The 27,837-nt window shown below is 36.9% G+C and overlaps 2 protein-coding genes across 3 annotated transcripts in view; one reads left to right on the top strand and one right to left on the bottom strand.

Annotated features, from left to right (window-relative positions):
- The window catches only part of LOC107045560 (GPI mannosyltransferase 2), a 52,697-nt gene that overhangs the window by 15,861 nt on the left and 8,999 nt on the right, over positions 1–27,837 (bottom strand). For both annotated transcript variants that reach the window (XM_015267867.2, XM_015267866.2), the window contains one exon: positions 24,948–25,011. The gene's annotated coding sequence lies outside the window, so the exon portion shown is untranslated. The remainder of the gene's footprint in view (positions 1–24,947; positions 25,012–27,837) is intronic.
- Positions 1–27,837, top strand: part of LOC107045559 (dual oxidase) — a 49,134-nt gene that overhangs the window by 12,731 nt on the left and 8,566 nt on the right. The window contains exons 6-11 of the mRNA XM_015267864.1: positions 15,758–16,215; positions 18,030–18,612; positions 20,066–20,314; positions 21,076–21,889; positions 22,269–23,155; positions 24,974–25,288. Of these exons, the coding sequence (XP_015123350.1) occupies positions 15,758–16,215; positions 18,030–18,612; positions 20,066–20,314; positions 21,076–21,889; positions 22,269–23,155; positions 24,974–25,288 (3,306 nt within the window). The remainder of the gene's footprint in view (positions 1–15,757; positions 16,216–18,029; positions 18,613–20,065; positions 20,315–21,075; positions 21,890–22,268; positions 23,156–24,973; positions 25,289–27,837) is intronic.

The following is a 27,837-nucleotide window of genomic DNA, read 5'->3' on the forward strand; positions in this document are numbered from 1 at the left end:
AATAAATTGATGGTATGCTTCCGAATGGTTTCAGCATAATTTTTTTTCTCTCGGATATTTCTCCTCATTTTTGCTATTTGCGTCTTTCTCGACCCCCATCGAAACTCTTTCCAACCTCCTGGATTGCATTTGCTAAAGGTTGGAGGATACCCTAAGTTAGGGAAAAACCTGACCAGATAAAGTCGTCCCTTCCGTTACTCGTTATTGCGAGTATTTTTCCCAATGTCAAACTGGTATGCATGCACGCATGAAAAAATTCAATAGAAAACCTAGCGAATTCGCTAGGAAATTCCATAGGAATTCTATGGGATTTCCATAGGATTTCTATTGGAATTCTATTGAACAATTCTATTTGTTTTTTGCGCTGATTCTATTGGATATTCAATAACAAAAAGTCCATAGATTTCAAATTTCTATTTAAATTTTTCTGTTAGATTTTTTTCATCTGAATTATTGGGCACAAATTTTGTAAGTTTTTTCTACTGGATTTTGTTTTGTTTTGCATTGCAGAATCCGAGTGAAAAAAACTTAGAAAATTGATGCCCAAGCATTCTTATAGAAAAAATCTCAAGAGAAAAATTCAAACAGAAATTCGAAATCTATTGACTTTTTTTATTGAGTATCCAATAGCATCAGCGCAAAAAACAAATAGAATTGTTCAACAGAATTCCAATAGAAATTCTATAGAAACCCCCATAGTATTCCTATAGAATTCTAATAAAATTTTCTAGCGAATTCGCAGGTTTTCTATTGAATTTTTTCATTCGTGAGAAAGCATTGGAACATCACTCAGTGACATGTTCACCATCATATGGTCACTGNTCTTCATTATTCGATACTCCCATACATATTTTGCTTCTGAAAAATCTTTGTTTTGTGCGAAACAAGAGATAATAGTTTTTCGTTTCGGCTGTCTAATAATCACAGACAACAAATGAACNTGGTTGTATACCTGTCACAAGGACAGGGGATTGCTACGGATCCGTTCGGAAGCTTACTACCAATAGAATTGGTAGAAATAAAAAAAAGAAAAGGACTAATAACGCAAAAAGTAACGGTCACATGCCTTCTGTCGGATGGGCTCGAACCCCTGCTTGTTTTATCCTGAATCGCATTTAGTGTCACTGTCCTGAAAATTAGTAGTCAACTGTCCATGAAATTTTTTTTTTCCAACAGTGTACTATGACGTAGGTACTGTGGGTATATTTTTAAAAGATAAAACAGCTGGATAATTCTAAACACTTTAATCGAAACAGTTTATTTACAATTGTTATTTTAAAAAACACTTTAAGAAAAACAGCTAAATCGTCTAATGCCTCTGACGAGGACTTCGTCTACTTCTTCGACTTCAATGTTCGTCTAAAGGTTCCCGGCAATGAACTGCACTGTCCGTTGTACCCTCATCCCTTAAATGTACACCTTGTCCCTCCTAGCGTCCTTCCCCCACTACCACGCACTTTCTGGGCCTCACTCGCCATTTCCATATTTGGAAGTTTTCCCGAAACATGGCAGCGTGGGTCAGCTAAGAGGTCGTGCGTCATCGATGAGGGTGCTATAGGCCTTCTAGTAGAAGATTATCTTCCCCAGGGTACCCCCACTCTACGTGATTCCCACTCATATGCGTGTCCCCCACTCCAAAAATCTACGGATATTCTTCTGGAATATATACTATACGGCGTTACCATAATAAAACAATAAAACTGTACGTCTAAACTTAATCCTGCGTCTCGTCTTAATCCTACCTTAATAAAATATTTTCCTTAACGTTTGAAATACTTTACAATGCAACTGCCCTCGTGTAGTTCCCCAACATCTAGACTATTCATAACTAAACTGTACACGTAATTCCCCACGATCGAGACATTCTTAAAATTAGGAGTTTTCGGTTACTACAGTACTGGTAGACAACTTTTCAAAAAATTCAACTGGTTTGTTGGTCCTCGCTTCGCTCGCTCCCATTGCGGTTGGGTTGAAGGGGATGTAACCTATTACGGGTCGAGCCAATAACTTCCCGACCTATTCCCAGTTTTCTGTTTATTAGAAAGAAAAAACGCAAATTTTCTGGTTAATCATATTGACAATAATCCCGGTTCTCCTCCTACACTGAGAGAAAAACGACAAAGTTCTCAAACAAGTCTTACTTGTGCCAAGGAAATAGTTTTTTGAAAATGATCAAAAAAGTATTGTTTTGTGCCAAACATGCAGAGAGTGCGCCAGAATGAAAATTTTTTGTTGCGAAAATAGATTCAGTAGTTAAAAAAAAATTGCATTCCCTGTACACGCAAGAAATGTCATTTCTAGCACTACTTCTTCATTATTCGATACTCCCATACATATTTTGCTTCTGAAAAATCTTTGTTTTGTGCGAAACAAGAGATAATAGTTTTTCGTTTCGGCTGTCTAATAATCACAGACAACAAATGAACCCCTAAATGAAACAATAATAATGATATGATGACAATGTTGTAACTTAGGGATAAAATATTTCTTGATAAATTTTCCTGTATATGAGATATTTTCATCCTGAAAAGGCACCGTCTGGTGTGAATTATCCGCCTCTTGAGCCAAATATTTCGTTGCTGTCGAAAGCAGAACAATTATTTATATTTGAGACTTTCAAATTCGAACCAAACGAATTCGTTTTTGGCAATTTTCAACTAGCAATTTTGTTGGCCCAAACAAGACTTGTTTGACAACCTGTTTGTTTCTCTCTCAGTGTACCTCATCCAAATCCCATCCAATCATTTCCTATGACGTCACAGAGATGTGGAAGGCTATAGAAATTCCCTTCTTTAAAGTGAATTTTCATCTGGATTACAAGAAAACGACGAAGCCGACCAATCAAGATCGAATTGCATGTAGATCTCATTTAAAAAAAATCAAAACACACACAGACGCGTCTTCAAAAATGTATCAGGATGATTCTGGAGGCCAAGAAATATCGAGAAATCATGGAAATTCCGCATTCAATTTGCGTGGTTATTACAATAACTTCCTTCGGGTCGGGAAGTTAATAACTTTCATTAGCATCTTGGTTCGATTGGTTTTATAACAATTTCATTTCTATCTATATAAAAAAATTGGCGGTATTGATATACGTTTTGGAAAAACCCTCCGTTCCTTCCCCCTCATCAATTAATAACTCGTTAACTATCACCCGAAAACAAAAGTCAATGATTCTAACTCATAAAACGATAATTCTTCAGGACAGCACGTAGTTGAAGAAATTCTGGATGCTCAGAGACCAGCATGTCCTCCAGAATACATAAACATAAAAATCCCAAGCAACCACCCATATCGTACCAGCAGTAATCACACTGTTATGCCTGTACTGAGAACTCGTTACGATGAACGCACCGGACAGTCTCCAAACAATCCTCGACAACAAGTAATTGTACCATGATTAATCATCTCCAACTTAATTAAAACATACACAGATGAAACACCATTGAATAATAACAGAGTAAAACGAAGTTTGTCTTCATTGAAAATTTGAATTTTGAAAGGTCAAGTCTTCATTGAAAAATTTGCAAATTTGAATTTGAATTTTTATTGGATGATCTGGATAAAATGTAATTTTGGTCAAATGACCAAACGACATTTTCTGGGAGAAACTTGATCGACTGCGAATAGTTTTCTTCAGATTGTCCTGGAACATTCCTTATTTTCGGGATGATGACATGAGCGACTGAAATTATCTCATTTGTTATCCATTCTCATTAACTGTTGCCATATCTTAACAATCAATGAATAATGATGTTATGTAAAATTATGAAAAAACATTTTTTTAGGAATTTTGCCAATTATAAAAACTTCTTTTTTCTACATTTTCCCCTAGAACAACTCGTTTTCAAAATCATTGCATTTCTTGATAATTTGAAATTTCATCTAATTGATGAATTTCATATAATTTTAGTTGAATGAAATCACTCCATTTCTCGATGGAGGCCTCATATATGGAACAACCAAGTCTTGGTCTGACTATCTTCGACTCGATGCCAACAATAAACTCGTCGATGATGGATTATTGGCCTTCAGTTTAGGTGGACAGTACCCGGAAGAGAATAAAGTCAGACTTCCAATGTTCAACCCACCTCCACCTAGTCGACATGAAGAGTATGTGAGACAACATTCTCTGGAGAATGTTGACCGATTCTTCAGTGAGTAAAACAATCTGAAAAAATCTGCATTTGGGAAAAACTGCGGTAGAAGCCATGAGTCGAAAAATAGTGTTGACCTTTTTTCTAAACTGTTGGAAAGGATTACAACCTTGTTTATCCGGCCTTTGATCAACCGAGCTTCCGCGTTATCCGAAAAAAACTCGGATAAAACAGATAGAGCCGTATAAACTTGTTACAACACATTTTGTGCGCTCTTCAGTTGCAAGCTAAAAATTAACAGTTGGCCTTCAACAATCAATGAACAAACATTGCCATGTTGCAAAAAAGGAAAAAGGTCGTAGTCGTCATTAAATTTCATTCTACCATTTCAAATACATAAAAAAAGATTAAAATTTTTGACTTTTTATATTTCTTTCCCCTTATTTCTTACCCCTTCTCACATTACCTGGGATAAACAAGGTTGTACTGTGGTTATTGTTCACAAATGGATTTGGTTGGAGGCTAGGGTCTTTTCAGTCTCACCAAATGTGGACTTCCGTATGAAAAGGGACCACTACCGATTCTAGTTTTCGAGATATTCACGTTTTGCCTCAGCAACTCCCATTTATACCAATGTTAAATTGTTTCTTTCATCTTCTCCACCGACGTCATTCTTGATCCTATGAGGATCATTTTGGGCTTAAAATGTGCGGAATGTTATTAATATTATCAGAGTAGACATAACTCCATATCGACAAAGTGGTCCCTTTTCATGCGGATGTTCACAAATATTTATTCGTTAATAGTTATCAAATGTATATTTGAGGAAGCTTGTTTGACTCGACTTTCAATGAACCATTCGTTAATTTTCAACGAATATTTATTTGGTCATATTCAACTCTACCATTCATTAATAGTTACCGAATCTTGTTTGAAGTAAATGAATCATTCTATCAGTATGTGAATATTTGAAAATTCAGCAGATTTGCAGAATATTAGAAGGGCTCCAGAGACTTTTTTGTTGACCAAGGAAACCATAACTTTCCATAATTCCGTAGTTATTTCATAAAATATAGAAAATTATTGGAAAACAGTTACACAAATTACCCAAATATTTATATCTACCCAGCTTCATCATTTACAACACCATTTTCATTCATCATTTATCCCTCTTCAAATATTTCGTTGCTTCTTTTCCACTAGACTTGGCAGTCAGTTCAATCAATTCCAATAAAAAATTGACTAAAATTATCAAAAGACCCCCACGAATCCTCGTCGATTCTTCATATCTTTACTCCACAAATCTTCTTAGCATATTCCACAATATGGTGGTCCTTCGGGGTGCACTCATACTCAATCTTGTCCGAATAAGGCATAGGCACATCAATTCCAGTGCATCTGATAGCAGGAGCATCCAGCTGAAAGAAAACTGGATTCTCCATAACAGTGGAGCAGATTTCAGCCCCAACGCCACATCTGGGCCATCCCAACTCGACTACCATGAGTCGGTGAGTCTTTCCAATGGACTCAAAAATCATTTCCCAGTCCACAGGTCTCAGTGACCTCAAATTAACGACTTCAGCTTCGATCCCAACAGCCTCGAGCATCTCAGCTGCCCTCATGACATGCCAAGTAGCCTGACCATGACACACAAGCGTTATATGCTGTCCAGAACGTTCGATTTTGCCCTTTCCAATTGGCACTGTAAAGTCCTTGTCTAACGCCTCGTCAGATACCTCAAACTCCATATTGTAAAGTAATTCTGACTCCAGAATTACCACGGGATCTGGATCCCTCACTCCTGCCTTCAAACATCCTCTGTAGTCTTCACTCGTCGATGGAGACATGACCTTCAGTCCTGGTACACTCATATACCAAGCAGCGAAACACTGAGAATGCTGTGCTGCCAATCCCTTAGCATTTCCATTGGGTCCTCTGAAGACGATTGGCACGGGATATCTTCCTGCCGACATGTAAAGATTCTTCGCTGCTGCATTCACCACTCGATCTATCGCCTGCATCGAGAAGTTAAAGGTCATGAACTCGCAGATTGGACGAAGACCTGCAATCGCTGCTCCAATCGCTATTCCTGCGAATCCTGCTTCGGTTATTGGGGTGTCTATCACTCGCTTGTCACCGTATTTCTCCCAGAGGCCTTTCGTTACTTTGTAAGCTCCATCATATTGGGCGACTTCTTCACCGATGATGAAGACCGTGGGATTGTTGGCAAGTTCCTCGTCTAGGGCGGCGTTCAAAGCATCTCGGATGGAGAGTTTTGCGATGAGGCGCGATAAGGGGCGGAGGGAGGGGAAGCAGCGAGGACGAAGAAGGAAGTGCATTCGGGGGTGGCGCGAAAATCGAAAGGGCCTTTTAGGTTTTAGGCATTTCAGAGAATTTCCTGTTTCTTTTTTGTTTCAATTATGCGGAATTTTATGAAGTTTATTGTTTCCTGGGACGTTTATCACTACAATTTACAGGTTTTTCATAAATTTTTTCAAGTTTAATTAGATTTGTTTGGGCGAGGCAAAATTCAGGGAGTAATTTCAGGGAGTTAGGGTATAATTCAATGTCAAGAATGTATTTAGAACTCTTATCGGTCTGCTGATTGAGATTGCTCAAAATATAGTCCCTTCTAGTTGAATTAATTTGAGTTTGAATTATTTTGAATAATCCATTCATTTTACTTGCTTCAATTTCATCATGTTTTTTTCTTCCTTGATTGTTTCACTACAAAACTTCTATCCATCTCGCTTTTCTCTCTTCGACTTATCGATTTGGTGTCTCTTGAATTGAAGAATTGGGGAATCCTCGAGGCAACGAAAATCCGTTTCTGCTATCGTTTGGAGTCGTCTGGTTCAGGTGGCACAATGCAATTGCCAAAAATTTGAAGCTTCAAAATCCCGGTTGGAGTGGCGAGAAAATTTATAACGAAGCAAGAAAGTGGGTAATTGCTTCGCAACAGAGTATCGTTGTGTATGAGTGGCTACCCCAATGGTTAGGAGAGGAACTTACAGATTATAAAGGTAAATTCAATCAAATCTGGTGTTGACTCAATGTTTATGATTTTTTCAAGACTGTGAAGTCTGCAAATTCTTTAATGTTCCTTCTTTTGTTGTTCGAAGGTTACAACCCAGCTGTTGATCCACAAATCGAACAGTTTTTCCAATCTGCTGCATTTCGATTTGGACATACACTGGTGCCGGCCGGGGTTTATCGAAAGGAAGCTGGGAGAGAAGGGTGTGCACTCCGCGGATATATGGGGAAAGCCATCCGCACGTGCAATAATTTCTGGTTGACAAAGGTATTGAAAAAGTAACGGATAACAAATATATTGTTAACGAAAAGTGGCCGCCAATCAGTGACCATTCAAAAAGTGACTCTCTCTAATTTTATAATCTTTACAATCGACTCCCACTACTAAAGAAAAAATCCTAATGAAGGGAATAACGACCTTTTTTTTTCTATATCGAATTTTATGCCCTTTACAATCGACTGCCACTATTTAAAAAAATAGTAGATTATGTCATAAGGACGATAGATCGAGGTTTGTGAGGAGTGCTGCAAACTTCACACGACTCACAACCCGAGACCATCGTCGGAATGACATAATCTAATTTTTATCACGAAGTCCCGCAAAGGAGCGGTGGGGTGGCTTGCCCCCCCCCCCCCCCCCTAAAAAAATTCACAAAAGAAAAAAATAAATAAAAATTGAAGTAATTTGTACTCTGTTAGATATAAGAAAAATACTACAAAAACCTAGTATTTCCACAGAAAAATTCTACTGAATTCGTATTGGAACCCTTGAAAAACTCTATTGGAGTTTTGTGAAAATTCTATTGATTAATTGTGCTAATTCTATCGGAGATCATGCAATTTTACCATCTCGCATTCCTAAAAGAATATTTAATAGAAAAAAGTCCATAGATTTTTAATTTCTTCATTCTTGAATACAAATTTCTCAAATTTTTTATGGAGCCCACCTCCCCTCGCTTCTCCTCACTGAATGAAAAACCAGAACAAACGTAAAAAGTGATAATAATGAGTGAATCGGAAATTCTGTCTAAAAGGATGATTCTAATGAAAATTAGATAACAGAAAAATTTTGATGGTGAAAGTGCGGAAAGCATAAAGAACAAGACGGAGGAATGAGGAACAGGGGTAGTGTGAAACAGCTGTTTGAGGTTGGCCGCAGAACAGGCCGATACGTGCAGGTTAGCGGGACTCAGTGATGAAATAGTATATTATGTCATTAGGCGATAAAAGTATTATCTGGCGAATGTGGCTTTATAATCCAAACCGAACCCTGGCGGATCTGTCGATTGTAGAATCGAGTTGATCAGTATATCGATTCGTATGCGAGTATAGTTCGATTCAGATGTCAGATTATTGATGGAATCGAAGATGAATCGACTTCATAGGAAGTCGATAGCTAGTGAATTTCGAATGACAAAAATTTATTGCACCAAAACTTGAACGACTCATGGGGTGATCGATTATGAAAGACTCCTTACGGTCCGACCAGGATCGACTTGAAGAAAGTCGATTGTGACTCGATTGCCCGCATATTATTCACATCAATCGACCCACAATCGACCAGTTGTTGAGTCGTTTCATATAAGTGAATAATATGAAGTCAATCGAGTAATAATCGATTCAAGGATCAGTCGATTCGCCCACTGGAATTATGAAAACTATTATGAAACGACTAAATAACTAGTCGATTGTGGGTCGATTGACTTGAATAATGAGGACAATCGAGTCACAATCGACCCAAGGATCAGTCGATTCTGCCACTGAAATTATGAAAACTATTATGAAACGACTAAACAACTGGTCGATTGTGGGTCGATTGACTTGAATAATGAGGACAATCGAGTCACAATCGACCCAAGGATCAGTCGATTCTGCCACTGAAATTATGAAAACTATTATGAAACGACTAAACAACTGGTCGATTGTGGGTCGATTGACTTGAATAATGGGGACAATCGAGTAACAATCGACTTTCTTCAAGTAAATCCTGGTCCGACCGTAAGGAGTCCTTATGATTAAAAAAGAGCAAGGCTTTTGTCTTTTGTTTTCGATTTTCAGCTGTCGAGAAAAAGTGAATCGATTTGGTTCTTCGATATGATAACCGATTTCCGTATTAATCGGTCTCTCTTCTCTTCTTCTTCTTATGATTAAAAGAGCAAGGCTTTTTTATCATTTGTTTTCGATTTTCAGCTATCGAGACGAGAAAAAAGGGAATCGATTTGTTTCTTTGATGGTTATGATAATCGATTGCGCATTTCGATTGCGTACGTATTAATCGACTGTGATGTGATCACATAATTTTCCTTTTCACAAAAAAAAAATCGAGACATCAGGTGAGGAAACAAGCAGGACGCAGTGAGCATATGATCGTGAGCATGTCACTGAGTAATGTTTCAATGCTTTCTCCGCCATCAATAAATTGATGGTATGCTTCCGAATGGTTTCAGCATAATTTTTTTTCTCTCGGATATTTCTCCTCATTTTTGCTATTTGCGTCTTTCTCGACCCCCATCGAAACTCTTTCCAACCTCCTGGATTGCATTTGCTAAAGGTTGGAGGATACCCTAAGTTAGGGAAAAACCTGACCAGATAAAGTCGTCCCTTCCGTTACTCGTTATTGCGAGTATTTTTCCCAATGTCAAACTGGTATGCATGCACGCATGAAAAAATTCAATAGAAAACCTAGCGAATTCGCTAGGAAATTCCATAGGAATTCTATGGGATTTCCATAGGATTTCTATTGGAATTCTATTGAACAATTCTATTTGTTTTTTGCGCTGATTCTATTGGATATTCAATAACAAAAAGTCCATAGATTTCAAATTTCTATTTAAATTTTTCTGTTAGATTTTTTTCATCTGAATTATTGGGCACAAATTTTGTAAGTTTTTTCTACTGGATTTTGTTTTGTTTTGCATTGCAGAATCCGAGTGAAAAAAACTTAGAAAATTGATGCCCAAGCATTCTTATAGAAAAAATCTCAAGAGAAAAATTCAAACAGAAATTCGAAATCTATTGACTTTTTTTATTGAGTATCCAATAGCATCAGCGCAAAAAACAAATAGAATTGTTCAACAGAATTCCAATAGAAATTCTATAGAAACCCCCATAGTATTCCTATAGAATTCTAATAAAATTTTCTAGCGAATTCGCAGGTTTTCTATTGAATTTTTTCATTCGTGAGAAAGCATTGGAACATCACTCAGTGACATGTTCACCATCATATGGTCACTGACATATTATATGCTCGCTGCCCCCTGTTTGTTTGTTTGTTTTGATTGATTTGAAACGGTAACATTCATTTGGAACAAAAGAACGTGAGTGGGATTGACGCTTGTTTAATCGAAAATGATTGGATATAAGTTGCTCTGTTCCAAAAAAATTGAAAATAATTATTTCGATGAGATTTTTAATACCGAGCACAAATAGCGCATTTTTTGGAGATACATCATTTACCTCTGGCAATGGTCGTTTTTTGTAGTTACGGGACTGTTATTAAGCTGTCGGTATGTTAATTCATAATTAAATAATTTTGGAACGGTTTGTGGGAGATACATTTATTTGTTACACCTACAGGTCATAACAACGTATCTCACAAGTCCGTACATTTTCCATTTTTTTGATGATTTGAAAGTTTAACATCTATTTGGAACAAAAGAACGTGAGTGGAACTAACGGTTGTTTGAACGAAAATGATTGAAGATACGTTACTCTGATCAAGAATAAATTGAAAATGATTATTTCGATGATTTTTCGAATACTGAGCATAAATAGCGCATTTTTTGGAAATACGTCATTTTTTTTCTGGAAATGATGGTTTTTTGTAGTTACATGACTCTGTTACTAAGCTGTCGATATGGACAGAAAACAATAACTCTTTGATTTTCATCGCGAGTAATAAATGATTATTCAATTATTGAAAAACATGAACTCATAGAAACAAAATCAATGATTTAACGGAATTTCTTATTCATGTAGTATTGATACGAAAAGAACTCTTCAGGGCTTTGAGCTCGAAGATTTTTGCTTTGCGCATAAAATGCACGATCCAGTCAATAGCGCCACGATTCACCTAACTTTAACCGAGGTCTAACCGTGGTTTCCTAATCCAAAAACTGGCCCTCAGCACTAAAGCGCGAATTGTTTGTGAACGCGTGCAACCGCGCGCGTTATAGATCTGAGATATATTATAGGAGTGTGAGAATATTATGGGAGTGAAGAAATATCGATGTGTATTTTAATGAATAAAGAAGAGAAAATTGTATTAAAATTAAGAAGTTTTTATTATTAATACTGCAGTGACATTTCGTTTTCTTCCTGGTAGATTATTATTAATAACTGCAGTGAATAACTGCAGTGACATTTCGTTGTCTTCCTGGTGGAAATTATGTAAGTAGAAAAAAAGAAATAATCTTAAAGTTATCGAGTTTTATACGTGTTTACATATATCCGTTAGCTTCTTTTTCAGTTGGAAAAAAAAGTTGGTAGTCGTGAACTACGTAAAGAGAAGAGAAAAGAAAGGGGAAAAAAATAACTCGTGAATCGTAGAGTAGAATTGCCTCCTTTACTAAACGTTCAAATATTTCTCCAATTCTCCAACACCAAAACGAGATTTGATTCATTTATATCGTATCACTTGGTTAGACGATATTTTTGACAATTAAACATGATTTGCTTGATTTCATTTTCTACAGTTTTTTTTTCCCTATGAGAAAGAGAAGGACAGAGATGAAAATTAGCTGTAATTGATGTTGTTAGAGATCAATTGTTCTTAAATATTGGAAAAATATTTTTCCATTGAATAAAACATATTCTCATGTGATTTTTATTCTTCTCCTGTTTTCAGATCTGGTTTGAAGCAAATACGTGAAGGAGGTTTCGAGTTTATCTTGTTATCAACACACCGGAGAGTTTTCCTTTGCTGGCTATCAATTTGTATCAATGAATGTAGTGATTGATTGAAGAAATTGATGATATTGATGGGATAATTATGATGATGATGTTGATGATAATAATAATGATGATGGTGATGATTTGTCGATGAGGAAGATAACTTTGATTTTTGATTTTATGAATTGTTTATGATTTGTTTATGATTTGATGATATACTAATTGATAAAATGAATGATAAATTAGAAATGATGGAAATATTGTGGTGTATGCCCATAAAAGTTTTATATGAGTGAGATCAAGTTACAGAGATTTTAATTGGTTTTGAATGTACGAGAATTTGAATTGAATTTGAATTTGTACGAGACAAATCTACTGAATCGAGACAAATCTACTCAATCGAGTTACTTAAGAGTGCAGCTGACTTCCGATGATAGCATGAAATTTTCAGATTTGAAAATTCGAATGCATCATATGACCTGTCATATGATAGTGATGTCATCCTCTTCTTGCGGTTCGGATTTTTTAAAAATAAATTTTAATTTTTTTTGAATTTTTATATTTTATGGTAAACGAAAATAGCTTCTTAATGTTTTTCTATGGTATTTGTAATCAGACCAATTCTCAGCGCTAAAGCGCTGTTTGTTCGTAAATGCGCACAACCGCGCGCGTTATGGACCTAGTCTTTCATAATCGACCACCCCATGAGCCGTTCAAGTTTTGGTGCAATAAATTTTTGTCATTTGAAATTTACTACCTATCGACTTCCTATGAAGTCGATTCATCTTCGATTCCATCAATAATCTGAGATCTGAATCGAACTACACTCGCATACGAATCGATATACTGATCAACTCGATTCTACAATCGACAGTCGATCGAATCTCCATCGGGGGATCCGCCAGGGAAGGCGAGGATTATACGCCTCTTGCGCAGCTCGTTAGTGGCATACAATCAAGATTTGAGCATGTGTAACCATGTACATATATGCTAATCAGCGCCATCTATTTCGGATACTGTGCATAACTTAGGTAGAGAGTCCTCGTATGTACACAACACATGCAAAGCAAAAACCCACACATGAAGAGCTACGCAAAAGGCCTATAATCACATTCGCCAGATAATGCGTTTATCGCCGTGTGATATACGCTATTTTATGTCATTGGGCCCGAAAACCGCGATCTAACCGAGCGAAGCGAGATTAGAATCGCGGTTTATCGGGCCTAATGACATAAATGCTAGTTAAAGGGGATAACCACCATTTTTTTTGTCGACATTATCTACCTCCTAATAAACGAAACGTCCCGATTAGAATGGATAACAGCCCGTGAAACCTGGGAGTTGGACGGCCTCAAAAACATAGAACTAATTTTAAGAACCATCGGAAGGAGTTAAATAAGGAAAGGATTAATGCACTGTCGCCATCCCATTTTTTTGCAATCATCAACACCACGCATAGGCCATTTAGGTCTGTGGTATATATAGCAAGTTTAAAATTATGAATTACCATTTAGGGTAATCGATTGTGGATTTATTTTTGAACTGAAATGTGAATGAATAATTTAAAAAAAAAACCTTGCAGACGATTTTAAGGATGTTTAGCCAAAACCCGCATTATTCGCAATAATTTTGATATTGCTTCAAACGTCAGGTTCATATTCGAGCCACACGTCAGTAATAATGTTAATCCTTCCACCGGGGCATCCTAATGAGAAATTAATTCCTGAAAATCACTCCTTGTAACATTACGCTTATGGAAGAAACGTGACCGTGTGAACTTTGATCGAAATGTTCCATGGGTTAGACACTCAAGATATTGAAAAAAAACCACAAGCCATTTACTTTAGACTATGGAGAATCTATCGCCAACGAGAAAAAGTAGGCGACCGGGCCATATAAGCGCGATATCTTCAATTGATTTTCGAATTCCTCTAAAAAAAATTTGACCGCCATGACGAGTCGGCAACGCGACAACACCACACAACAGCTGATTGAGGTCGGTAAAGTCGGTGACGACAATTCAGTGCTGCAAGCATACACTGAGAAAAAAATCTCCCAAAAATTTTAGTGTGCTGTCCCCCAACGCCGGGATCAAAGAGGATAGACCTGAGTAGAGGCCCGGATCGGGGGGTTTGACTGACTCCAAAAATGTTAGTTGGTACCCCACGGGAAAGGCGGCGTCCCGGTCGAATTGTCGGTAAATGTGAGTCGGGTGCGTGAGTAACTCGGTAGTAGCAGTCCCGCTGTGACAGGGACAGGTTTGGAGGGAGATTTTTGTCCTCCTTGTACTCAATGTTTACTTTATATTTTTCAGTTGATTTATTCGCCGACTAATTAATATTAAGGGATGAAACAAAGACTATTGAATGGAGAATTAAATTCCCCATCCATCAACCCCCGTTTCATCCCTTAATCTCTGCAATAAAAAAATTAATATTGCGANTTCAACGGAGTTGCTCACTTGATAGGTTAAACATCCTTAATTGAGACCACATAGTTGATGAAAAAAAAAATGAATAAAAAAATGAAAAATAAAACAGGGTTTGCGGGCCTATACGACAGAAGCTATGTTACCATTACTTTATACGTTATTAGCTTTTTTTCTTTCTCTCTCTACCAATTCCATTGGTCATAAGCTTCCGAATGGATATGTAGCAATGGTTCTAGAATAAATGTTCCCCTGAAATTCCTTTTTATCTTTTTCCAAGTCAGTTCCCGTTTACATCGTTATTTCATCAAATATTAGATAATATAAAATAGTAAAGAAGTAGTTACTCTGGGGGCTTATTCACGAGTTGTGTGAAGACGCTGCGTTCAGGGATCGCCCGTAGGATTACCGTGTGCAATCCGTAAACGAACCCTCCGTAATACTAATTATAGTACTAGTAGTAGCCAGAACTTCAGATGTTTATTCCAAGTTTTACAAGTATTATGGAAGGTCACATTGACATTCAATTGAAAAAATTAGAAAAACGGATATTCATATTTTGATTGATCGCGATAGGAGACTGCACGATGAGTATTTTGAAAAAAAATAAAATTAATCGGACTAGAAGTTTGGGAGATATTGAACAAAACAGTTTTTCACAAAAAGTGAAATATCTTCTAAACCACCTGTTCGATTTGGTTTGATCTCAGTAAATCTTGTCCGATCACACCAAATTTCGACATCGTATCTAAATATTTCGAAGTTTACCGTGCATCGAACAAATTCCCCGTAAAAATGAAAAATGCTGATTGTTACTAAACTGTTCTTATATTTCGAGGTAAAAAAATTCAATTCAGTCTCGTAGTTTTCGAGATATTGAGGAAAAACGATTTTTGAGAAATTGCTGTATCTTGGAAACTACTTGAGTTAAGAGTATACAGTCGAACACTAAAGTTCGTGAATTGAATACACAGGATATAATGCAAGTTCAGGCTGTTCACAAACTTTAGTGCTCGAGTGTACAGTCTTCCATAAATAAGGAAATTTCCGACTGAAAACACTGGTTAACGATTATTCGGTATCTCTGATCTCTCCAGATAAAAAAGAAACTTTTTGTTCCGGAAATTCCTTCTTGAATTAACCCCTCAAGTAGTAAAATTGAGGGATTGTCAGGCGGATTTTCAGTCGTGAAATTTCCTGGCTTTCGAATGGCGTCAAAACAATATTTAATGAGTTCGAAAAGAATCGTAATGAGAGATAAGAAAACTGAAAATTTTTCTCATTCTCTTGATGAAATATTTCGTAGAATAAACTTCGTCAAGGTGGTCAAACAATTGATGGACATATTATCATCGAGGACCTTCTGAGAGGAATGGTAGTTCAGTTGACTGAAGCAGAAGATCATAAAATTGTAGACGACCTCAGGAAAAGCGTATTTGGGCCTTTGGAATTCTCACGTCGTGACCTTATGGCATTAAATATTCAACGAGCTCGTGATCATGGAATCCCTGACTATAACACGGTGAGAAAATTCTACAAACTGCATCCGGTCAAAAGCTGGTTTCATTTCGTGAGAGTTAATTCCACGATCAGGAAAACATTGAAGGAACTCTACAAAAATAAGTTCTATGATATCGATCTTTGGGTTGGGGGAATCATGGAAACTGAAGATGGGCCAGGAGAACTGTTCAAGCGGATTATTGCTGATCAATTCGAGAGGATTCGGAATGGGGATCGATTTTGGTTCGAAAATGAGAGCAATGGGTTAGTGAAAAATAATTAATGTTGCTAATTAAGAGGCTTGAAAGAATCCATCGCGTGACACATATGAAAAAATTTAATAGAAAACTTTAGCGAATTCGACAGAAAATTCTATTGAAATTCCGTACCACTTGTATGGGTATTCTATTAAAATGCTAGGAGATTGTCGTTGAAATTCTATTTATTTTTTGCGTAGATTCTATTCGATACTTGATAGGAAAAAATCAATAGATTATTTTGATTCGTTTGTTTGAACTTGTGCGCTTCGCGCAGTGTGCTTCAAACTCGACTTCTGCACGGTGTGACAAAATATTATAGATCACTCGGGCATAAACTTCGTTGTCAACGAATGTGAGTGAAGAGTTCGCCTTCACATTCGTTGAAAACGAAATTGGCGCCCTTATACGCTAATGTACTATAAATCACCGAGTTGATTATTCAGAAATAAAATTGAGGAAGGTGGGGAATGTACAACGTTTCTGATCAAATAAAAATCCTAATGTCTCTGTTTATAAACAAAAATATCAAAAACCGAAGGGCCATTCATTTGTGAAATCATTCACACAATCAGTGACACACTCAGGACTGAAATCCTATAAAATCAGTGAAAATCAAGTGAAATCAGTGAAGTCCTGGGATTTCATCGATTTCAGGTAATTTTAATTGAAATCACTCGCAATCGATGAAACCTCATGAAATCATAATATCAGCAACTCATGTCACCCTTTCGAATACATAAAAGAGAAAGACACTTTTCTCAAAGTGTGATGAAAATGGCTTATTTCATTTCGCCAAAGAAACAACTTTTTCTTATTTTTCTTAGTTATCAATATTGGTTTCATATGCTCCTCCATCAGTTCTAAAAACTACCGAATTTTCCTTGAACATAAAAACAATCGATTTTCGAAAAATGGATAAACATCCTCAAAAACCTAAAATTGTTTGGTAATTAGCTAATATAGCAACTCCAATTTTCCCGGGATACTGATAGGTAAATATTAAGTTTTTATGTGTGATCTTGAAGTATTTCGACGTATAATGTGTCGGAAACTGGCTGCTATAGATGAATTTGACCTCCTTGACCTATTACACTTAGTAACGTGTATGCTCATATAGATGTACGGGACCTCCTACATGGAGAGGAATATTCAATAAAAATTACGTATCTTTTCCGTAATTTCGGAGCGAAATGTGGTGGTAGGAAATTTTACGGAACTGTCACGGAATTTTTCCAGAGCATTCCGTAATTTTTATCTGAATCTCCTGTGAAAAATTACGATACCGTCACTTAAATTTTCTGAGTCCATTGCGTAATTGGTGAGCGAATTGTGAGTTCCGTAATTTTTACTGAACATTTCTCTCCGTGCAGTCTACGTTTTTCCTTCTAAAAGCAGTTTTTTAAATTCCAATTATGTGATGTTCATATAAATTCAACGTGTAGTGAAGCACTTATTTTTAAAGTATCAAACTTCACCAGCACTCAGCATTACCAAGGTTCGCGACGGGGACGCAGCTGTTATGAACTCACAAAGATCAAAATTTAACCCAGTCAACCCCCTTCAAGTTATCTACCTAATTGAGTCCGGCTCAATTTTCTTGTTGATTTCAATGTCTATTGGCAATAAATGACAACTTAATTGAGTTTCCTCGAAAAATTTGTTGGAGTAGTTATATACACTAATTACCAGTTGTTTCATGACCCACACCCCTACGAAAAATATCTCCTGATAATTTCTTCCTAAACTAATCAATTGAAGGAAAAAAGTCACTTCTCCATTCTACTTACCATTAATTTAAAAAAAAATAATGATTTTCAGATTATTCACACATGATGAAATCAACAGACTGAGAAAACTATCCTTCCGAGACATTCTCATAAGTGTCACAGATATAGACGAAGAGGATCTGCCGAGAAATGTCTTTAGAGTTCCCACATCGGATACTGAGATACACCCAAATTGCTCAAAATTGGTAACCAGAGGAGAGTGTGAGCATTTGAATGGGACTTCAATTCCATGTTGGCACGCACCACCAGTGGATGCGTCTAGGACAGAGGAATGTACTCCCCTGGGATCCTATGATTACTTTGAAAACAGTGAATTGTCATACATGCTGACCTTCATTTCTACAGCCGTATTCTTTGGCTCATTTCTTCTTCTAATTCTCGTTAAATTATTCCGACTTCATCATGTGAATGACAAAATACGTTCAAAATTGGCGAATGCACCGAGCGCAGAGGACTCTGCTAACATGCACATGGCTTACGAGTGGATTGGTTTTTCCTCTTCAAATAGATGTGTTATTGTTCATTTGAATAGAACTAGTAAACAGATACAAGTTAAAAACACTTTGGGGCATTTGACAAGGGCTTTGGATCTCAGAGCTTGTGAGAAAGTTCTTGTAAGTTCTGGTTCAATTTGTTCGGAAAAGATATAGTATATATTGTGCATCAAGGGCGGAAAGTCAAGACTTTCCGCCCGAGGTGCACATGCGGTTTTTTAACACGCATGGAAAGGAAAGTTCGTATTTTACTCCTTGATGAGCGGGAGAAAAGTGAGTACTTTCCAGTCTAGGGCGGAAAGTGCTTCCTTTCCTCCCTTCCTTTCTTATTTCCAAATGAGATTTCTAGTAAACATTATGTTTGTCTGTGTCTTGACATTATTGTGAAAATATCTTCGAATGGAATCGACATAGAAGAGTTTATCAAAAGTACAGAGTTGTACGGTTTGAAAAGATGTTTTGATAGGGTGAATTGACCAGTGTCCCAATACGTCCAGTGATCTAACTGAATTATTCAAACTAAATAAATTTTAGTCACTGGGAGAACTATAACACTGGGCGGCTCATCCTATTTTTTAACCTTAGTCTGGTCACCAAACGCGACCCTGCGACTTGGTCACCTCCGCGGAGATTCCCAGCCGCGTTATTTAGGCTTTAGTGTTGCCGAATTCACTCTACACTACCCGGACGTGTTTAGCGAGTTTCCGGCAACGTCGCGTCATGGGCAACTTCATTTAGTATGGGAAAAATAATTCATCTGTCCAAAATAATTTTTTTTCTTTAGAAAATTTCGGGAAATATATTGTTTTAAAAACTACTATAATTGTTTAGACACTTCAATTGACAAAGTCAATTTTTTTTTATGTTTCCGGTTAGCCAGTCAATTGTAATTAACTCATTGTGCGACCGCTCAAGGGTTAAAGAAAGACGACGTTTGCTAAGTAATCTCCATAAAAATATTATGCTTAAGGCCCGGGGGGGATTATCTTTCGAACGTTATCTCCATTGTTTTTCCATCTTCATAATCTAAAATATATCACAATTTCCATTGAATTTTACATCACGCAGGAGTCCTGAATAATTATGATTGTACAATCAAAAAAAGTAGAAAAAAATGAACATTTTCAAAGATCGTTTTTAATAAAGATTAAGAAATAAATCTGATAGAGAGGAAATAGTGAATGGATAATTTATCATGGTGACTAAGGATCTGACAGTCATTGACTTCTGTGACAAATGACGACCTAACAGTCATTAGATACATCAAATTATTAATTTGCAATTTCCTCCCTCTTGGGTTTATTTCACAATATTATTAAAAAACGCTCTTTGAAAATGTTGAGCTTTTTTTCAATGTTTTTTTGATTGTACAATCATAATTTTTTGAGACTCCTGGGCTATGTAAAACTGAATAGCAATTGGAGATCATTTCAAATGATCAAAATAAAAAAAAATAACCAAGATCAGGTTCGAAAGACAAACCACCCGGGCCTTAATCCTGTTATCACAGATAATTTTAAGGCAAAATTGATTGAAATTGCTTGGAAATGACTTCCAATGTTCTCTGTTGCAGATGTTTATTGGGCACGAAAGCCATTATTTATTACTCCGAGTTGAGCACAATTATGATTTGGTCCTCAAATTTGCATCGATCTACCTACGGAATACTTTTGTCGTAACGCTGGAGAGATTTCTGATAGACATTGGGGTGGAGAGGGAAACAATTGCTAGAATCACTACAATCGCGGTTCTCAAACAAGCTGTAACAATGAAAGTCAGACAGAAGAAGTTGGAACAATTCTTTCGAGTTGTTTTTTCTCAGGTACTTCAATGGACAATGAAATAATTATAGAAGATGAGTTTAAATATGATAATCCATTGAAATTATTTCTCAAACCGAGGGGCTATTCACTTCCGAAATTACGGCGCTACTCTTGCATGAAATCATTCCTTAATCACTCTAAAATCACATGAAATCACCGAAATCAACTGAAATCAATGACATCACCGAAATCAGTGGCGCACTGATATGATACGAACAGTGCAAGTAATTCGTGATTTTAAAATTGACACAGCTGCCAATGATGATAATAAAATGCCGAACTCACTGTCACAGTAAAATGGTAAAATGGACCATTTTCCATCGTCATTAGCTCAAGATTGGTGAAATAGAATCAAACGAATTCGTTATTATTTGCCAGTTAATCTTGCCAGTTTTGATTTTCATAATTTGACACAACCCGTTTTTCCCCAACTCTAGTATTTATTAACTTTATTTTTCTGAAATCACGGATTTCGAATTAATGAAATCATGAAATCACCTTCCGTGACGCTAGAAATCACCGAAATCCTTTTTTCCGAAATCACTGAAATTACCGCTGAAATCACCAAAAATCGACTTCATTTCGAAATCATGGTGTCACTTAATTATGGAGTGAGTAGCCCCTCGTCTCAAGCATTTTTGAAACTAATAGATCAATTGGAAAGTTGTAGGAAATATCGTTGCATTTCACAAAATTCCCCAGCAAAGTTTATTTGAAATCGATTTTTATTCGTTCACCTGTTGCTTATAAAATGTTCCAGGCTTTCAACATAGCTCATTCAGAAGACGAGATCCTCCGAATCGACTCCGAGGTCGCTAAAGAAGTGATTCACACGGAATTAACGATCCTCGAATTCGCAGAGGCTCTGACAATGCGAGCAGATTCAGAATTCGTCAGAAAAATGTTTAACCTGATTGATACTGATAAAAACGGTTTCATATCATTTCGCGAGTTCATCGACATGCTAGTGTTGTTCCTGAAAGGAACAGCTGAAGATAAACTCAAATTAATGTTCGATATGTATGATATCAATGGACTTGGACACCTGAAACGCGAAGACTTTGCACACATGCTAAGATCTTTCATGGATACAGTCAATGCTGACATTTCTGATGACAAATTGGACTCATTGATTCATTCCATGATGGAAGAGGCGCAATTAGCTGGCAAGGAAACAATAGATCTGTTAGATTTCAAGAATATTCTTGGGGAATTCAATGATAAATTGAGCTATGCTGAGCTGGAGTTCAACGTGAATGCTGAGGGAACAAGCAAGAAGTTGCATGCGGGAAAGACGACGGTCAAGTCCAAGTTCATTGGGGAAGTGAAGAGAACTGTAGAAGGGTTGTATGCTGATCCCAAAGACCTAAGAATGAGGGTTGGGGGGAGATCGACCGATGCTAATGAACCCATCGATTCGATGGCTGATAATTTAGACATTGTAAAAAGTGTAAAGGCTCATGATAGTCGGTGGCACCCAGTCATGAAATTCGTGGCCAATAAACAACTAGAAATCTTCTGGGTGGTACTTTATACGATACTTTTATTCGGAATCTTTGCTGAAAGATTTCATTGTGAGTATTCTATGAATTATTACATAATAGTAATCCGACAAAATTTCTCATCGCCGATTTGAATTCTTTGCTATTTTTTTTATGTATTAAAAAATATATCCCGTTTCTCTTCCTGTTGTCACTTTCTTCCATCGGAATTAGATAATAGAAAAAATACATTGGTTTTTCTTCATTATTAAAAAAACGTTTTGAAATTTTCAAGATTGAAAAATCGATTTTTTAAATTTATTTTTGATTTTCCTTCTCTACATTTTCCGTATTTCCTGTCTCTGTGAATAGAATACGCTCATAGAAATTGAAAATATTAATCTCCCTTCATTTTTGTGATCATCTTGGGGTCAGGGCCATTAATCATCTTGACCAATTTTTTAATCGCCAGATTACACATTTCTGAGAGAGCACAATGGCCTGCGCCAGATCACAAGCTTCGGTGTATCAGTGACTCGAGGTGCGGCTTCGGCAATGATGTTCGCCTTCTCCAGCCTATTGATAACAATGTGTCACAACATAATAACAATCCTCCGAGATACGGTCCTTCAGTTTTATATTCCCTTTGACTCGGCCATCGAAATGCATAAGTACATCGCCTGCTGGGCCCTCATCTTCACCCTGATTCACGTCATCGGACATGGGTTCAACTTTTACTACATATCGACGCAGCCTGCGGACGACCTTACATGTTTATTTAGAAATTATTTTCACGCATCTCACGAGCTCCCGAAATTTCAATACTGGATCTGGGGAACAATGACTGGGATCACGGCAATGTTACTCACTCTTGTGACTGGAATCATCTTCCTTTGCTCTCTGCCAGTAGTGAGAAGAAAAATCTACAAGTGGTTCGACTATGGCCACTGTCTCTATCCAGTTTTTTTCATTCTAATGATTCTTCATGGAAGCGGAAGATTGGTCCAAGGACCCTACTTCCATTATTTTTTCATTGGGCCTGTGGTATTGTTCACGATTGATAAAATATTCACAGCTACGAGGAAAACTATTGAAATTCCGCTACTGAAGGTTGAAATTCTGCCCTCGAATGTCACTTGCTTGATTTTCCAGAAGCCATTACACTTTCAATACAAACCCGGACAGTGGGTGAGGATTTCCTGTCCGGCGCTCAACACTAATGAGTATCATCCATTCACGTTAAGCTCAGCTCCACATGAATCGACTCTATCCGTGCACATCAGGTCTGTAGGACCTTGGACCATTAATATGAGAAATAAACTTGATCCAGCAAGGAAGGAGCTTTCCGAATTGCCTAAGGTTTGTTTTTTATTGAATCCACAATAGTTGTACAATTGAATTTATATTTTCCGAATAATCCCGAGTAGAAATTGAGGGAATAATAAGATCTATACAATAAGAGAAAAATCGACATAATATCACAAAAATCATTTCTTGAGCGAAAAACATCGCATACATATGTGATCAATTTATAGTAGGTTTCAGACAAGAAATTGGTGCGTTTTGGGCTAAGGGGGAAGTTTCTGAATGAAACGGTGGTGTCTTTTTTGGAAATGAGGTCATATTCCTTACAAAACAAAAACAGTTTGACAGAAGGATAAGAAGAAGATATTGCCTCTCTTCGGACTTAAAGCGGTTGAGCGTAAGCGACGGTTATATTTTTTAACATGAGGAGGTTTTCCTTTGCATAAATTATCTATTCATTCAATACGAAAGTCTCTGATTCCTGATTCACTGAATCGAAGCTTTTAATATTTTTAGTCATTTTTTCATCTTCTGACACGATTTCTTGGGGGAAGGAATTCTCACTTTATTATGAAATGTTCATGCTCAAGTCATGAACACTTCGCCGAAATCTGACATTGTCTGATATATTATTCGGAATTCTTATCCCAAGAAATTTATCCTCAAGATATGCGATATTTGGCGCAAGAAATTAGTTTAGTGATATTATGACGATATTTCTCACAGTGTATGAGGTATTCCTTGCCAAATGAGTTAACGGCTGACCCTCACCCTTTTGGAAATTGATCTCGATTTTTTCTACGATTGGGAGGCTCGAAAAACTATCTCTCAATTTTTTTCAAATTTTTTTGGACAGCCTATTTCAGAGATATGATTTTTACTTTGTTTTTTCTTTTCTTTTAAATAATTCGGGTTCTATTCAGTCGATTTCAATTTATGACGGCTCAAAATTTTCCATTTTCTACCATCTATAAGTGGATTTTAAATAATTTTTTTCCAATCCCTAGGTGCTCATACCGAATTTTAGAAAACAAATTTGTAGAACTTGAATTTTCAAAATTATGTCAGCTTTTATTTTTCTCATCTTTTTTTCAGTAACTCTTATAATCAAAACAAGTATGTTGAACCGTCATACAAGTTGGGTTTCGTCCTGGATCTGTTATTTTTATTTTGTTCTTCTCGCAATTCCGCGGATTCGTTTAAAACACCTCAAAATTCGACTTCGATTATGTATAAAAAAATTTAACATATAAGTATACATTCAAATTCACTTCATACTGTTTATAATCAAAGTCAATCAACGCCATTTTGGGGTATTCTGACCAAATACGGGGAATTTCAAAAAGAAAAAAATTGAAAATAAAATAGATCTATGACGAAAGCCAACTTATATGATGACTCAAAATACTTGTTTTGATTACAAGAGTTACAAGAATTACTGAATGAACACCTCAGGGTCGAAAAAAAATTACTCAAAATATTCTTGGAGACGGTATAAAATCGAAAATTTTAACGTGACATAAATCAAAATTGAATGAATACAACTGGAGTTATTGAAAAGAACTAAAGAACAAAGAAAAACTCATATCTCCGAAAAAGGCTATTAAAAAAAAACTGAAAAAATTGAAAGATAGTTTTTCTATTCCCACAATTGTATAAAAAATCGAGATCAATTTCCAATTTCCAAGAGGGTCAGCCGTTGACTCATTTGCCATGGAATACCTCATATAAGAAATAGAGTAACGAGAATCTCGAAGGGAAATCATTATAACATTAACTTTAAAAAATTTTCACACATTTTCAATGCAAAAATTATCGGAAATTAAGATCATGAATAGATACTCACATTATTTGATAATTTTGTTGATCTAGATTCACGTCGATGGTCCTTACGGCGAATCCCATCAGAACTGGAACAAATACAATCTTTCTATTATGATCGCAAGTGGAATTGGAGTGACTCCTTTCGCATCAATCTTGAAAGATATCGTCCATAAGACAAATCAGCATTGGAACTTGGGAAATCGAAAGATTTATTTCATTTGGGTCACTCAGACTCAAAAGCAATTCGAATGGATGGTGGATATTTTGAGGGAAGTAGAAAACGTTGATGTGAAACATGTCGTTTCAGTTCACATCTTCATCACCCAGTTTTATCAGAAATTTGATCTTCGAACTATTTTACTGGTAAAACAAAGAGAATTTTACTCAATATGAGTAATGTAAAGAACAGCGTCCACAAAAATTAACGAATCAAACCGGATCTAGGTAACTATACAGGGTGACGTCGGCACGTTGTTTACAAATTTCAGGCATATATTGAGTAGAAAATCGAAAATTTAATAGTACCAAAATTGATAAATTCTGATAATAGATTTTCAAATGGTGAATATTAGAATTTTTCAATACTTCAGCCAATTACAGTGCGATTGACTACCGCCATGGTTGGAACCGGTGACGCAATTGTCAATGGGGCTTGATATGATCGTTAATATCGTTCTCCATGTCGATAAAATTATCGGTTCATGGCTGCAATAAGCATTGTTCCAACTATCGCGCATAATGTCGCTAAAATTATCGCAGTAAATAGCGCCATAATTGTCGTACCATCGCCATTTTCAATCATGGCGGCTTGGCGGGAGACTACCATGACATTATCCTATCGTAAAATATTGGGTAAATCATTGAAAAATACTGACGCTCACTATTAAAAAATTACTATCGTAATTTCATAATCCTTATGCCATTGAATTACTGATTTTTCATTCTATATATGAAATTCAAAACTCTTTGGAACATCTCATAGGGTGAACAGTCCAATTGCAGGAAACACCCCCCCCCCCCTGTAGGATTCAAGGTTGTGGTTGTTCGGGAAGATAACGAATCAACTACGCGAGGCAACAGTTTGCAACACTAGAGATTTAGTTTATTGTCGTGAATGCGGTATGTACAGATGATGAGTCGGTTGGTTGACTCGTTGAGTATTTGGCGGTTAGCGCCAGACTGAATATTATATCCGCGTCAGGTAAGAATTCGGATGCGAATACAATAGGTGTGAGCGAGAGGTATTTGATACTGGGCGCGTGACAGAGCGCGATGATGTCACCGATGTCCAGTCGTCTCTCAGCGTGTCGTATCCGTGTGTGTGTTACGCGTTGGTGTGTGTGTAGCGAGACGCTACACCCCCCCCCGCCCCCAATTAACGGAACACTTGAATATTTTCCCAGATTCCGAGAGTATTTACCTGATCAATTTTTTTTTTAATCAAGTCGATATTTCCTTCCATGATAAGAGAATATATTTGGTGGTCTATCCGCTGTTTCTCGCTCAATAATGGAAATAAACCCTACCAGATGCCATTTTCGGCCATTTTGCGATAGGTAAGTAGTTAAATGTGACAGTGTAACCGCTAACATGCCGAACGAAGTTACTTAAGTTAATAATCATCAAATGATTCTAAAAGCTTCATTTTTTCATATTCTTGCATTCATTTCGTCCGAAAATTGAATTCTCTCAAATTTTTTAGAAACTTCTTGTACTCCCTCGAATTTTTTAGAAATTTCCTGAATTTCCTTGAAATTTCTCAAAACTCCTTGAATTTTTTCGAAATTTCAAGAAACTTCTCGAATTATAGTTCTCGCCAGAAAAGAAGGATCGTCGCTGGGTATCCCCTTTCTTTCGAATTTAGCTACGACTTGACGTCCCCCATCACTTAGATCCAAGTTCCTTCTTTCCTGGCGGCGACTATACCTCGACATGTCTAAAATTTTCTAGACTCCCGATAGATGGCGCTGCACATAAGGACCGTTTCCCAAAATGACCCCCTATACTGAAACCATAGACGTATCCACGTCAATAAAATATTTGCATCACAATTCGAATTTTCAATTATAATCTGAACTTGTTGATATTTTTCTACAAAAATATCCTTATGACTTCGGATCCTTAACCTTTCACCGTCTCACAAAGTTCTAATGTTCCGTAATGGGGCGCACGATGTTCCATATTTGGCAAGACTGTTCCGTAATAGGTCTTTTGGATTTAACATCATTTTTCATTTTTCCCGATTATTTCTCATGATAATGGTTTTTCTTTTTTTTTCTAAAACTTACTAAATTTGGAATCGACCAGTATTTTTAAAAATATTTTTTCAAACAATAGTGTATTTTTAAACCGTTGTTCGAACCTCCAAAGAGCCTTAGATGTTCCATAATTAGACTGTTCACCCTATATGAATCACACAAGTACACTGAGAAAAAAATCTCCCAAAAATTAGTGTGCTGTCCCCAGAGATAATGGGTGCGTTTCGGAATCAACTACCGTAGCTGCAGTAAAGCAAAATTAGATAGGGTTGCAGTACTGCTACTGCTACTACGTCGATTGCGAAACGCGCCCTAAGGGAGATTGCTAGCGCCTATGGAAACGCTTCAACCACAAAATTTCGTAGCGAGTACGTACCTGTAAGTAAAACAGGGAGCGTGTGAGAGCATCGATAACGGCGCAGAGTGGGGGGAAACGCGTATGGGGGAATCGGAAGGCGGAGCGAACGGTGATGTTCGCTGTCGAGTAGGTGAGGGAAACCTACCGCAGTTCGAAACGCCGACGGGCGGCGGAATCCTGCCCTTAATATAACAATCAATTTCTCCTTCCCTAATGAGGACGAAGGGATGAAACGGTTGCCAATCGATTGAAAATTGAATCCTCAACTGATTGCGATCTGTTTTATCCCTTCATCT

Source organism: Diachasma alloeum, unplaced genomic scaffold (genome assembly GCF_001412515.2).
Source record: "Diachasma alloeum isolate Michigan unplaced genomic scaffold, Dall2.0 Dall_scaffold_00999, whole genome shotgun sequence".
NCBI classification, from domain to species: Eukaryota; Metazoa; Arthropoda; class Insecta; order Hymenoptera; family Braconidae; genus Diachasma; species Diachasma alloeum.